Source organism: Herpailurus yagouaroundi, unplaced genomic scaffold (genome assembly GCF_014898765.1).
Source record: "Herpailurus yagouaroundi ecotype Mexico unplaced genomic scaffold, PumYag 77, whole genome shotgun sequence".
Taxonomy (NCBI): Eukaryota; Metazoa; Chordata; class Mammalia; order Carnivora; family Felidae; genus Herpailurus; species Herpailurus yagouaroundi.
Window position 1 is genome coordinate 40,417,058 of NW_024412388.1, and position 16,015 is coordinate 40,433,072.

Genomic DNA, 16,015 nt, shown 5'->3' on the forward strand with positions numbered 1-16,015 from the left:
GAAGAAGACATCCAGATGGCCAACCGACACATGAAAAAATGCTCAACGTCACTCATCATCAGGGAAATACACATTAAAACCACAATGAGATACCACCTTACACCTGTCAGAATGGCTAACACTAACGACTCAGGCAACAACAGATGTTGGCAAGGATGCGGAGAAAGAGGATCTCTTTTGCATTGTTGGTGGCAATGCAAGCTGGTACAACCACTCTGGAAAACAGTATGGAGGTTCCTCAAAAAACTCAAAATAGAACTACCCTATGACCCAGCAATTGCACTACTAGGCATTTATCCACGGGATACAGGTGTGCTGTTTCAAAGGGACACATGCACCCCCATGTTTACAGCAGCACTATCAACAATAGCCAAAGTATGGAAAGAGCCCAAATGTCCATTGATGGATGAATGGATAAAGAAGATGTGGTATATATATACAATGGAGTTTTACTCGGCAATCAAAAAGAATGAAATCTTGCCATTTGCAACTACATGGATGGAACTGGAGGGTATTATGCTAAGTTAAATTAGTCAGAGAAAGACAAAAATCTATGACTTCACTCATATGAAGACTTTAAGAGACAAAACAGATGAACATAAGGGAAGGGAAACAAAAATAATATAAAAACAGGGAGGGGGACAAAACAGAAGACTCATAAATATGGAGAACAAACTGAGGGTTACGGGAGGGGTTGTGGGAGGAGCGATGGGATAAATGGGTAAGGGGCACTAAGGAATCTACTTCTGAAATCATTGTTGCACTATATGCTAACTAATTTGGATGTAAACTTAAAAAAATAAAAAAATTAAAAAAAAAAAGAAGGGGAGGGGCAGAGAGAGAGAGGGAGACACAGAATCTGAAGCAGGCTGCAGGCTCTGAGCTGTCAGCACAGAGCTTGATGTGGGGCTTGAACTCATGTACCATAAGATCATCCAGCCGAAGCTGGAAGCTCAACCACCTGAGCCACCCAGGTGCTCCAAGAAGCCAGTGATCTTAAAAAGCAATGGCCATAAGAAAGCTTGGGTTTTAGTGTTGGCTCTGCTTTTATAATTGATCATGTGACATAAGTAAAGTGCATCATTTTATTATGCTTTGATTCTTCCATCTGTAACATGACAGCATTGCTTTGATATCTCTGAGATCCTTTTCAAATATAGTAACGATTCCAATGTAATGTAATGATACATTATTTTATCTGGTTTAGAGCATTCGGGTATTTTTAACATAAGTATCCATCATTGCTCTAAAGAAAGAATTCATTGCTACCATGCTTTCTTTAGCTGTAAGCCTTTCCTACCTCTTCTGCCTCTCTCCACTTAAGGTAATTACAGCAGAAACTATTTACTATGTGATAGGGACAGTTTACATTCTCTTATTTCTTTCCACAACTCTCTGAGATAGATGTTATTATTTTTCTTTCAAAGAAAGAAAGGTGAAGAAATAAACATTCAGCATGGTCAAGTAAGTTGCTCAGTGTCACACAGCAGGTATCTGATGGAGTGGGATTCAGATACAGGTCGAACTGCAACCAAAACTTTTATTTTTAACTATGCTCTGTTTCTACTCAGCCAACATCTCTCTCTGCAAGACTCAGTTCAAATTTATTTCCTTTATAATGCCTTCCCTTACCACTGCAGGGTGAAATTACCTTTCTTTCCAACTGTAGGTATAATTTGTAATGCAATTTGCTTTATGTGTGTTTTCACTAGAATATGAACTCTTCAAGGTCAGTAACAATTTTTTATTTCTGTATCATTAGCGTCTGGTATGGAGGTTGGCAGAGTAGCTGCTCAGCAAATGTTTTGTCATATGGAAGAACAAATACATGAACAAAATACAAATTAAACTACTTCTATTTCCTTATGTTGGCAAAAAGGATATCCTTGTGTTATCGATAAAGTCAAACATCATCCAGCAGTAGTTTGTGGATACAGACTGTAAGTTCTACAAGGGCAAGAATTATGTCATTATTTTCCAGTCCTGTGTTTCCAGCACTGAGCTTAATGCTTAATGTAATAAAGGTGGATGGGTAACAGAGGAAGGAATCTGCATACCCTAAATTTGTAAGGTGTTCCCCCCCAAAGTTAATTTAAACAAACCTTTACTAACTAAGGGCCTACTCCGCTAGAAGCTTGTTTATATTCACTGTCTTGTTCCTTTAAACATTAGAAAGAGAAAGAAAAAAAATTATAAGTTATACTTATAGACGGGGAAAAACTAGAAAGCAGGAGAAAAATACAAATACGTTCATTACTTTGTTTTAGAATATAAAATGTCTGATACTGTATTTCTGAATGTATCCATGTTTGTCTGTTTGGGGAGTTCATATCTATAGGTCTGGAGGAAGAAATGCTCTCAGAGCAAGAATGAGGGCTGTGTGATTACATAAGTGACAAGGAACACAGGGCACCAGTCCTGAAGCCAATCTGCCATTACCATCCTCCTTTCCTAGTATTCTCCAGTCATATTATAAACAGAAAGACCACACTTTCCAGTTGCAGCTGGAGCTTCTCTGAGTTGGCAAAAGAAGGAAAACAGAGGAGACAGTAATGGGAAAGAGTTATGGTATAAAAAGAAAAGGAGGCGGGAAGAGTGGAAAGAAGGGAGGAGAATAAAAAGAGTAAAATGGGATTGGAAAGAACAGGAGGGGTGGGAAAGAAGGAGAGAAAAGGAAAGAGGAAGGTTGGGGGATATTGACAACCTCACACTGAGTGGCACTGGGCCAGTACCCAGTAGGTCCAGAGGGGAACTGAGAAGATGGCAGGGGCCCCTTACTGACTCTGAGGCAGGGGGAGTAGTAAGTAGTAGGGGTTAGGATCATTCCTTAACTTTAGGACTCAACTACGTCACTACCAACTACCTTGCAATGCCCAAGTAAGCAAATGGGCCACTGATGTTCACATGGCTCTAACACATCCGAGAGGTATGGCTTAATGACTAAAGCTCTGGTAGTGAATACTACTTCTCTTGGTAACTGTTATGAGCAAAACAGAAAGCAAAACAACAACAAAAATCAAATAACTCAATGTTCCCAGCACCTTGACAATCAGCTTTGCTGGGAAAGGCCTGTGTCTGCTGCTATTTTGCTTGTCCCACAGTGCTTAGTTCAGTGGCATACCCACCAGACATTTAGTAAATAGTTGGACAGCTGGGAAATCTTAACATGAAGTATTGTTTTGATTGGAGGGTGGGGGCACAGAGAACGTTTACCATCCTATGGTGAGAAATCAGTCTCTGCTTTGTGGAGAAAAGGTTGAAGACACAATAAGACTCCTGGAGTTAAGTCTTATGTTATTTGTTATTAAAGAGGTGAGGTCTTAAGATGTGCTTTTTAACAGTCTTTAGTTTGGTTGTAATTTAAGATGACTTTTACAAATTAGATCCTAATCCTTGCAGACACAGATGGCTGTTACAGAATAGCCTTGTAAAAACACTAGTCATTTGACTTGAAAGAGCATTTAGAAAAGGATGAAGGGCTATTAACTCTCACCCTACCCCTGGCTCTAGGAGGTCTAGTGAGTCCTGGGTGGGCTTTCTGGGTTTAGGTCTGGGTCTGGAATCTGGGTGGGCCTATGGCATCTGTTCTTATTTGGAACAGCTTCTCTAGTTCACTCTGGAATCAGAGATTTAGGAACAGACCGAGATCATTAACATTTCACAACAGCAAGTAAATGGTTATGTGTGAGGTACCATTCTGGGAACTTCAGGGGAGATAGACATGAACATGATATGGACAGCCTTTGTAAGAAATCATAGAACAACAGGAAAAGTGATATGAGAGAGGGATGTACAAACTGCAATGGGTACAGAGCTGAGGAGCCTGGGAGAAGGGGAGGGCTTCTGAGAGAGCATCGATGACATTTGAGCTGGGCATTAAAAGATGACATCAAACAAGCCAGGAAAAGTGGGGAGAGTGGATATTCAAGGAAAAGAGAACAGAGTATACAGAAGCAAAGAGGCAAGAGAGTCTCGTGTCTTTTGTGAATAGTGAGCAATCTCATCTCCTGGTGATGGAAATAAGTAATGAAAGGCAAAGCTTAAGGTGGGAATGGTAGGTATGGGTCAGATTATGGAGAGTTTTTGAAAACATTCTAATGGGTCTATCCTTATCCTAGGTCCATAAGGAGCTATTAATGAGGTTTTCTGTTTGTTTGTTTGTTTGTTTGTTTTAAACAAGAAAGGGAATGATCAGAATAGGTTTTTAGAAAAATCCTCTTACAGAAGCAAGCCTCTGGTTAAACTTTTCCTCTGGGGAGCTGGGCCCAACTTGATCTAAACTGGCCTTGGGATAGGGTTTGAGATAGAAATGGGGTTAGGTATGAAAGGAACATTAGAAGAGCCTGTTAACGAGATTGAATAGCATTCTTCAGCAGTGTAAAGAGTGAATGCTTGAGATCTAAATGAAGAGCAAATTCTCTTGGGGAGCTTGGGTGGCTCAGTCGGTTGAGCATCTGACTCTTAATTTTGGCTCAGGTCATGATCTCACAGTTGTGAGATCGAGCCCTGTGTTGGGTCGAGCTCTGCACTGGGCATGGAACCTGCTTGGGATTCTCTCTCTCCCTCTCTCTCTGTCCCTACCCTTTGCACTCTCCCCGTGTCTCTCAAAATAAATAAACATTAAAAAAAGAGTAAATTTTCTCTAAAACTAGGTGACTGACCCTCGATTTAGGGCAAATCCATAGTTAACCTAGTCTGTACTGAAAAGGCTGAGTGTTCAGTCAGTAGAGCTCAAGGTGGGCAGATAGCAGGCCCAAAAACCTCTGCATTTCACTTCACAGTTCCCTTGCTTATTTACAACAGCAACTTTGTACAGTCTACATTTCTACCATATAGTCATTAATAGTAACCATAAAACTCAGCCTTTTTAGAGATTGTTCCTCTCTCTCTCTGTCAAAAATAACTAAAAAAAAAACCATTAAAATAAAAAGGGGTGCCTGGGTGGCTCAGTTGGTTAAGCGTCCAACTTCGGCTCAGGTCATGATCTCATGGTTTGTGGGTTTGAGCCTCGCGTTGGGCTCTGTGGTGACAGCTCAGAGCCTGGAGCCTGCTTCGGATTCTGTGTCTCCCTCTCTCTCTGCCCCTCCCCTGCTCCTATGTCTGTCTGTCTGTCTCTCTCAAAAATAAATTAAAAAATTAAAACAAATTTTTTTAGAGCTTGTTCCCCCCACGCTACTCCCAGTAATTGGGTTAAAAATTAATTTGAAAAAAAAAAAGTTTAATTTTAAAAGCCAGCAGTTCCTTAGACTTTCTCTCTTTTAGTACTTTCACTTTCAGATGAAAGGCCCAGAAGAGGAGTGCCTTAAAACCAAGGGTTGGGATTTTAGAAGTCCTCATCACAAGGGAAAAAAAAATTGTAACTATGTGTGATGATGGATATTAGCTAAACCTACTGTGGCTATCATTTCGCAATGTTCACAAATATTGAATCATTATATTGTACACTTGAAACTGATATAAGGTTATATGTTAATTATACTTAAATTTAAACAAGCAAACAAACAAACAAGAGCTGGGAGGGACTAAGTTGGTTCCTAAGTTTTGTAAGTTCTTTAAGAGAGATGTTCATCACAGAACATAAGTATGAGAACCAGGCTGATCCTGAACCCCTTGACAGGGGTTCTTTCCTAAGTGTTCACACACTTAGAATTTAACTTCAGTTTCAGAATTCAAGTAGTTTTTTACTTGGCCATGCAGTCCACAGAGCACGTACATGCATGTGTTCCCTGGGACATGTTTGTGTGTGTTATATATAACAAAGAGGAAGAGATTGGAGCAGTAGGTGGGGCTAGTGAGAGAGGAACCAATGGCTAGCACCTGGAGTCCATTCCAGTGTCCTTGGCTGAGATATAAGTAGTAGGATCCTCATCCCACCTAGGGATTTTGTGGCTGAGTGGTAGAGCTAAACATATACCACTGATTTCTGTCTCTACTCTGCAAATCTGACAGCCACTGTGAGGGACTAAGATGAACCTTAATTAAATTCTTGCTTTTGTGTTTTAGATGAAGTCTAAGTTATTAGAGTTTACATTATTGGATCAAAATGGAATCAAAGAATATTAAGATTTACTATGTATCCTAGAGGTAAGCTAGTCTAAGCCCTATCCCAGTTAAAGTAGGAACATCAGGAATGAATCCTTCCCCATGTATGTCCAGTAATGCTGGAAAGGGATCATTCAGTAGTGCATGGTTATCTCCAATGACAGGAAAATCACTACTTCATGACCCAAGATATTCCCTTCTTAGAAAATACTTCCCTATATGGGGCCAAATTCATCTCCTGTAACTTTGAAATCACTGGTCCCAGTTCCGTCTTTGGAGCCTTACAAAGTAAGATCTCTCTTTTTCATGGCAGCCCTTCAAGTAACTGAAGACAACAATCATGTCTCCCATAGCCTTTCCATCTCCAGAGGAAATGTTCCTCAAATGACAGGATTTCCAGTTCCCTCATCTTCCGATCAGCTCTGCTCTAGACATGCTCTTTTTTCTTCAGGCTTCAGCATGGAGTCGAAGGACTGTTTGAGGGAGAGTTTATTTTGTACACAGTTGAACAGGACCATTAAATTATCTTCTTGTTGGGATTATACCTCTAAAAATGCATCTAGCATTTTGTTAGCAGCCACAACACATTAATGCTTATTCAGCTCAATTCAACAATAACTTCTGCTAAGGCATGGTCTTTCCAGCCCAAACATGAGTAATTAATTTTCTAAATCTAATGTGGGAATCTATCTCTAAATATTTCTGTAAAATTTCTATAGGTTTATTTTTGTCTATTGTTTTAGTATTTTAAGGTTTTTTTTAAATCTTGTTTTTCATAATCTATAAATCTGATAAAGTCTTAAAAGCATGGTGAGTAATAAAGGATTGAATATAGAACTTCCTGGTCTACTTTAGGTGTCACTTTCTGGACACCACCATTTAGTCAGCAATGAGACTACCTAAGTATAGAGTTACATCTCTATTTTGCCCCAGAATACATTAGAGACTATCAAATACTTTGCTGAAATACAGATACATAATGAGTATAAGTCATTCTCTGTGACTTTCCAGGATAGCAAAAACTGTCAAATCACAAAAAACTCTTGGTTTAGCATGACTTGTTCTAGTGAACCTATAATTGTTGACCCTGATCAAACTGTTAAGCTGATAAGCACACAATTCTCAGATCTACTCTGAGGTATATAGAGATGAGATCTTGGGAAAGATCTTGAGTCTGTATACAGATGCTTGAATAGGGGAAATAGCTAGGAAGGAAGAAAGATTTAGTACCTAATTTCTCACATAGGCTCCTGGGTCATGTCTGTTGGCTTGGGAAGACATACCTCCTCCAAAGGCTGAGAAGAGAATGGTGTGTGCAACAAAGTACTCCTAGGCATGTGGTCTTGTAGTAGGCTGTACCATTGGACTTTTTTTGGACTACTTTGTCCAACCCTAATGATGGGATATCTCCCACTGGACATATTTCCTAAAATAGGCATGTGAACTTACGTCTCTCCTTGGAAAGGTACTCAGTAACTTGAACTCGTCCCATGGAAATCCTTTGGAAGCTACAAAATCAAAGACAATCTGGAGCTTATTGCTGGCCAGGAACCGCCGCTCAAGGAACTCGCCACTGGGGGTCCGGATCCGCAGTTTGCTCACAGGTTCAGCATTTTCTTCCTTTGGCTCTGGAGGCAGGGCCTGCTCTAAGGAGAGTCGAATGGCCTAAAGAGGGAAAAAAATCAGGTGTCAAAGTGTGTAACAGAAAGGACTGTGGAGAGTGGGGCAGGGAGAGACTAGAAAGAAGCTGCTGCTTTCTAGAAACTCATCAAAAAGTTATTGCCCTTTATTAACCAAGCCTGATGCTTGAACAATAGAATCATGTATTTTTCATTTTCTTAATATTAGCCCAATAAGCAATTAATTAAAAGAAATCCCACTTTAATGGCATATTAGTAAATTGATAGGTAACCACATAGAAAAGAAATGTAATTTGTTTTTTACTGAAGGGCTCATGGGTATCAAATACCCAAATTGCCTCCTTTGTAGGTTATGAATTAAGGCTATTAGAAGCATTTACAAAAGACATACAAGTAAATAATATATTTGAAAAGCATACATTTTCCAAGTCAAAATGACTGAAGAGTTTGTAGAATACTAGATATTATATGAACATGAAAATGGACTGGAAAGATTCGCTTGAGGTGATGAACAACTTTGGAAATAGTGGTGATGGCTGCACAACACTGTGAATATAATTAATGCCACTGAATTGTACACTTAGAAATGGTTACAAAGGCAAATTTCTGTTGTATATATTTTACTACAATAAAAACAAAGTGGAATGGAATGAAAAGAAATTCAAATGTTAGCTTTATTGGAGGCAGAAGACCGTAGACCTATTTTCAGCCTTGTCACTAACTTGCTGTGGGACTTGGCCAAGTTCCAATTTCTGGACCTAGAGATGGCCAAAATTCTTTACTTCACAGGTAAAAATACAGACTTAAACAGATGGAGTAAACTGTTGAGATCTGATGGCTAGAGTTGGGCTGAACCTAGGTTTCCAAGTTCACAACCTACAGTATTGCATTGTTTCATATTCATGATACTCCATTGGAAGGAAATTAGAAGGTCTCTGATATAGGAATCTATGGCAGAAATTCACTAAAACCTTTTTGTCTCTGGTACTCGGGAGGCATCTTATAAGTAAGCCTGCCATTAGTATGCTCAGCCTTATATTTATATTCTTGCCTGGTTACTTTGACATTTCCATGTTCCCAATTTGTCATCAATAGAAAAACAAAATATTCCTTCAATTTATCTGTGACTATTATAACCAAGTAACATGAATGAGAGAAATTGGAATTTATATTCTCTAAATCCTCAACAGCAATTTTCATTTTTTTATAAAAGTTTATTTGATAGAGGGAAAGAGAGAGAGTGAGCACAAGCTGGGGAGGGGCAGAGAGAGAGGGGGAGAGAGACAGAATCCTAAGCAGGCTCCACACTGTCAGCACAGAACTGAACTATAAATAATAAAGGGGAACTATAAATAAAAGATACAGAATATCTAGAAAACAATGATTGTTGAAATCCATCATGTTGGAATTAATGGGACTCATCCAAGGCAGTGCTCAGAGGAAATTCATAGCCTTAAAATTCTTCTATTATCAGAAAAGAAAGAACAAAAATAAGCTCAGTTGGCAGGGCATGCAACCCTTGATCTTGGGGTTTGTAAGTTCAAGCCCCATGTTGGGTGTAGAGCTTACTTTAAAAAAAAAAAAAAAAGACTAGGGGGAAACACTAGGGGGAAAAAGCCAATAAAGTAAGTGGGGAAAAAAGCTTAGAAGAAAATAATAATAAAGCTAAAGCATACAGGAATGCATTAGAAAAAAAATATATAGTTAACCAATAAATAAGCTGGTTCTTTGGAGAAAATCAATAAGCTTCTACAAATAAAAAGAAACGCATAAAAATGTTAACCTATAGAGGGTAGGGAAAACAGGGTGGGAGAAAAAATGTGTTTAAAATAACCAGCAAAGAAACAAAGTTTGTTCAGACACCAATAGAGATAAGAAACTAATTTTGTGTCATTCAGGATAATTTGGTTGGTTCTAATACTGGTTTTCAAAAACCATTAAGAATTTCTGTAGCGTAGGGGCGCCTGGGTGGCTCAGTCGGTTGAGCGTCTGACTTCGGCTCAGGTCATGATCTCGCAGTCTGTGAGTTCAGGCCCCGAGTCGGGCTCTATGCTGACAGCTCAGAGCCTGGCATTGGATAATACCATCTACCTTAAAGGGATAATAAAAGATGGGAATTACAAACATGATATATGTGAAGTTCCTAGTGTGGTGTTGGATACATAGTAGGCTTTAGTGAATGGTTGCTTGGGTTGCACTGGTTAAATAGTCCTATATTCTTGTTTTTTATATGGGGGAACTGATAACCCAGAAATGGAGACATAAGAAATATAATTCAAAAATCAGAATAATAGGAAGTTAAACCAGTTACTCTTGCCTTTTCTCCTTTCCTTTCTTTCCTTCTTTGGCTAGCCTGAGGGAATTTACTTAATATTGGTGTTCTGATCAGCAACCAGTTTCAGCTGAACATTTTCAAATATTAAGTTATTTTAGTAATATTGTCATATATTAATAACCCAATGAATAGATAAACCTGTGTATATCAAAATTAAATTCCAGTTGTACTATGTCTATTACAGCATTCTCCATACTGTACCATAGTTATTTGTTTAATGTCTGGCTTTCTCACTAGCTTACAAGTTCCTTAAGAGTATGGAAAATGTCTTACTGCTTATTGCAAGAGTAGCATATAGCACAAAATATATGCTCAATATGTATTTGATAAGAGAAGGAATAAACTAACATGTTAACTGAAATGATACATGCGAAAGTACTTAGTATGGTGATAAGTACACAGCATGTGCTAAATAAATGCTAAAAGAATCTGAATCTCAGGGGCTCTACTCCTAGTAACCAAGAACTCATCACTCCTTTCTCTGAGGTATGACTCCCTCCAGCATCAACTTCCAGACTAATTTTCAACATACATGTTCCTTAAGGGCTACCCAAAAGTTGCTTGTAGGAATAAACCACCTCTGTGGATTAGAGTTATATATATTTTCTAAACTGTTAAATGGGATCATTTGACTATTTCTAACACTGTGATTCTTTAAAACTATGTCTTTTATGGCCGATGTTCATCACCACTTACCATCAGGGAAATGCAAATCAAAACTACAATGAGATATCACCTCACACTGGTCAAGAATGGCTAAAATCAACAGTACAAGAAACAACAGGTGTTGTCGAGGATGTGGAAAAAAAGGAACCCTCTTTCACTGTTGTGGGAATGCAAACTGGTGTGGCCACCTGCAAAACAATATGGAGGTTCCTAAAAAGTTAAAAATAGCACTACCCTATAATCCAGCAATTGCACTGTTGGGTATTTACCCAAAGAATACAAAAACACTAATTCAAAGGGATACATGCACCCCTATGTTTATACAGGAGCATTATTTACAATAGCCAAGATACGGAAGCAGCATACATGTCCATCAATTGATGAATGTATAAGGAAGATCTGGCGTATATATACAATGGAATATTATTCAGCCATATAAAGAATTTAATCCTGCCATTTGCAATGACATGGATGGAGCTAGATGGCATAATGCTAAGTGGAATAAGTCAGTCAGAGAAAGACAAATACCATATGATTTCACACATATGTGGAATTTAAGAAACAAATGAGTGAATGGAAAAAAATGAGAGGGAGAAAGAGACAAACCAAGAAACAGACTCTTAATTACAGAGAACAAACTGATGGTTACCAGAGGGGAGGTGGGTGGGGCGATGGGCTGAACAGGTGATGGGGATTAAGGAGTATACTTGTGATGAGCACCAGGTGATGCATGGAATTGCTGAATGACTATATTGTATATCTGAAAATAATATAACACTGTGTGTTAAGTAATTGGAATTAAAATAAAAACTTAAAACTATGTCTTTGAGTTAAAAAAATATTTTTCCTGATTATAAAAGTAATATATAACCTTTGGAAAAAGAAAAATATTACAATTAATTTCCAGATTCACCATCCAGAGATAGCCACTGCTACCATTTGATTTTTTAAACCATTAATTTTTTAAACCATTTTTTAAGTGTATAATTTAGTGGCATTAAGTATATTTATGTGTTGTATTACCATCACCACCATTTATTTCTAAAACTTTTTCTTCATCCCACTCTCCATCAATTTTCCATGCATAGTTTTATATAAATATATATTTAAATCTTTTTTAAGCAAAATTTTAATCAGTGATATACTGTATAAAACTTTATGTTTTGTTCAAAGCCATATGTTCTATCATTTTAAAGTTTTTTTATTGAAATATGCTATGAAAAGGTACAATGTATATAGATAGTGTGCAACAGTATACAACTTGATAAATTTTCAAAAAGTGAACATACCCATATAACTGGCCATCAAAAGTCCTTTTGCCCCTTCCTGAAAATTATCTTTCTCAAAGTTAATCACTATTCTGACTGCTAACACTGCAGTTTAAAAAACTTTAACAATTAAATGCTATGTATGGTTAGGAAACAGGCTTTGGGTATGACAGACAGAGGTTCAAATCTTGACTCATAGGCATATAACAGTCTTTATGAACTTCAGTTATCCCATATAATAAATAGGGCCAATAATACCTTCCTCACAATTTTTTTTGTATAACATGTAGTAATGTTTGTAAAACATCTAGCAAGTGCTGACACATGGCCAGCACTCATTAAGTGCCTAGCATTGAACCTCACGCTGTAATACGGTGCTCAACAGATGACAGTTGTTGTTGTTGTTATCATTATCGTTATTATAATCCCTCTGCACCTACTTTAAATCAGAACTTAACGTGATATTTCCTGGTTTCTCCTCCTGTTCTTCCCTTTAATCCACCTGTATGCTTGCCTTCTATTTTGACATTTCCCTGCACACTATAACAACAGATGCTACATTATTGTCTGAATTCAACCAATTATACTACAGAAGAATAAACAACAGTAGCTCATTACCCCACTCATTGTGCAGACAATATCTGCTTCCTCAATGCACCTAGTCTCCAGGGCTTTTCCCCAGAATGAAAACAGACCTCAGATATCCCACACCAGTGGTCCCAATGTGGAAAACAATGAAGAGATATTAGGTAAGTTGGCAACCTTGGGATGTGAATACCCAAGTTTTACTGGCAAAAAAGAACAAACATACATCAGTAGCTAAGTTTCAAATATACTGGCTAAAAACAAAGGCCTCATATAAGTAAACACTGTTGTAAAACAATGACATAAAGGACACCTACACTTGAATAGCAGTCATAGTAAACACCATTGTTAAACTTCAATTTGATTTGCTCAACAAATATAATTTTTTATTTGCATTATTTTAGGTTTGTAACAAAACAAGGAAACCTAGTATAAGTTGGAAATATAAATTGATCTTGGACTTTTTGTTTGACTAAAAAATATGAATACTCAAAGCATTCACATTTGAAGGATGAGAAATGGGGACTTCTTTGAAGTGAAATTAGGAACTATAGATAGATACCCAGAAAAGACAGTTTCTATGCACTTACATTTTTTAAACAGGAAAAATAATATATTCGTACACCAATCTCTTACAGTAGGAATCAAAGACTGACTTAATTTACATACACAACATGCATACATAAATACATGCATATGCACATTATCTTCTGGGCTTCTGAGTACCCGTCATACTCACATATACAACAGTTTATAGCTAGTTGAAAGAGTTTGAAATAGGCTAAAGCTAACAGTCATTAATTCCGTAAATTCTTACTGAGCACCTTCTATATGCCAGCCATTGTTCTAAATGATAGGAAAATAGCAGTGAACAAAATAGATGAAAAAAATTCTGCTTATGTGGAAACTATATTTTAGTAGGGTGGAAGAAAGACAACAAATACACACATAAGAAAATGTATAGTTTGTCACCAAGTGATGAATGCTATGGAGAGAGCACAGGGAGGCTGGTAGGAGGGAGGGGTACAACTTTAAACTCTGTAAGCCTCAATAAGTAAAAACTGTAGGCCAGTAAGCAAAGGCCTAAAAGAGAGAGGGAGTCACATGGACATTTAGGTCAGAGAGAAGCATCGCAGGCAGTAATCACAGTAACTGTCAAGCCCTGGCGCCTGGCCTGACTGCAGAATAGCAAGGCAGCCAATGTGGCAGGAGCAGAAAGATCAGGGGGAGAAGGGGATGCAGTTGATTAGAGAGGAATCAAAGGAGAAGGGTGAGTAAGTCATACATGGCTTTGAGTAGCCCATGTAATAATTTTTTTCCTAATTTTAAAATTGGGGTATAACTGATATACAGTAAAAACCTGTCCCTCTAAGTGTATAATTTTGTGAGTTTTGGTAAATGCATATATTTATATAACATCAATCAAGATAAAGAACAGTTCTATCACCCCAACCCCCCCCCCCCCACACAGTTCCCCCATTCCTAGTCCCTGGCAACTTCTATTTTTCCTCCAGTTTTGTCTTTTCTAGGATGTTGCATAAATATAGTCATAAATATCATATAAATGGCTTTCTTCATTCAGTGTAATGCATTTGAAATTCATTCATGTTGTTGACTATATTGTAGTTCATTCTTTTATTGCTGAGTGGTATTCCATCGAATATACCAGTGTGATTACTCCTTCTTCAGTTGGTTGACACTTAGTTAACTTCTAGTTTTTGGTGACTAAAATACAGCTACTATAAACATTAACTACAGATTTTTCTGTGAACATAAATTTTACTGTTACTTGTATTTCACCTGTGTAAATACCTAGGCGTCTGACTGTTGGGTCACATGGTATGTGTATCTTTAACTTTATTTTATTTTAATGTTTATTTATTTTTGAGACAGAGACAGAGCATAAGCGGGGGAGGGGCAGAGAGAGAGAGAGGGAGACACAGAATCCGAAGCAGGCTCCAGGCTCTGAGCTGTCAGCACAGGGCCCGACACAGGGCTCGAACTCATGGACCATGAGATCATGACCTGAGCTGAAGTCAGAGGCTCAACCGACTGAGCCACCCAGGCACCAGGTTAAGTATCTCTTTAAATATTTTGTCCATTTTATTATTGAATGTTGAGAATTCATTATGCATTCTGGACAGTAGATATATGATTTTCTTTTAGTCTGTGGCTTGTCTTTTCAACAGTGTCTTTTGAACGGTATAAGTTTTTTTTTTTTTTTTAATTAATGTTTGCTTATTTATTTTGAGGGAGAGAGCAAGAGAGTGAGTGCAGGGTGGTGGCGGGGGTGGGGGGCAGAGAGAGAGAGAATCCCAAGCAGGCTCCACACTGTCAGCACTAAGTCCAATGAGAGGCTGGATCCCATGAACCAGGAGACCACAACCTGAGCCGCAATCAAGAGTCACATGCTTAACCAAGTGGGCCACCAAGGTGCCCTGTGATCAGCAGGGGTTCTTAATTTTGATTTGGTATAATTTAGATACTTGTTATTTTACGGATTGTGCCTTTGGTGTCAGATCTAAGAAATCTTGGCTTAACTCAAGATCATGAGATTTTTCTCCAATGTTTTCTTTGAGGACTTTAACAGTGTTAGGTCTATGACTTGTTTTTTGTGTATGATACAAGAAATGGACTGGGAGGTTTGTTTTTTTTATTGTTTGGTGTTTTTACATTTTTTTGCATATGCATACTCAACTGTCACAGCATTATTTGTTGAAAAGATTATTATTTTTTTCATTGAATTGTCTTTGCACCTTTGTCAAAATCAATTGATCATATGTGTAAATCTATTTCTGGACTATTCTGTTTCACTGTGGGTCTATCCTTCTGCCAGTTCCCACAATGTCTTAAATATGCTGTCTTGAACTCTGGTAGAGTCAATCTTCCAACTTTGTTCTTCTTTTTCAAAATTGTTTTGGCTTTTCCAGTTCGATTGCCTTTTCATAGAAATTTTAGAATCACTTCATCAATTTCTTTTTTAAAAATCCTGCATACGCTTAGAATCACTGTAAAGATTTAACTTGTATTTTGAAATATGAAGCCATCTGGGTCTTGAAGTGACATGATGTACCAATTGTGTTTAAAAGGACTTATTAAAAGACATATAGGGAAGGCAAAAATGGAGGCATCAAGTCAAGTTGGAAGGTTACTAAAGTAACCCAGGTAACAGATAATGGTGGCTTGCATGAGAATGGTAGTGGTGGTATAGGTACGTAGCATCGGAGTTGTGCATATATTTTGAAGGTAAAGCCAAAAGGATTTGCTCATTAAATATGGCATGAAAGAGACAAGTCAAGGATAATTCTAAGGTTTTTGGTTCAAACAACTAGAAGATTTTCCACTTATTAAGATAGGGAAGACTGCAGGAGGAGTAAGTTTGGGTGGGGAGGATAAGATCAGTTGTTCCACTTAAGATATATTAAGTTTGTGATGTTATTAGACATCTATGTGGAGATGATGGGCTAGTAATTAGATAT

The 16,015-nt window shown here is 37.8% G+C and overlaps 1 protein-coding gene across 3 annotated transcripts in view; it reads right to left on the reverse strand.

Annotated features, from left to right (window-relative positions):
- FAF1 (Fas associated factor 1) overlaps positions 1 to 16,015 on the reverse strand; it is a 529,666-nt gene that overhangs the window by 34,036 nt on the left and 479,615 nt on the right. For all 3 annotated transcript variants that reach the window (XM_040470188.1, XM_040470190.1, XM_040470189.1), the window contains one exon: positions 7,492 to 7,707. In XM_040470188.1, coding sequence (XP_040326122.1) covers positions 7,492 to 7,707 — 216 coding nt within the window. The remainder of the gene's footprint in view (positions 1 to 7,491; positions 7,708 to 16,015) is intronic.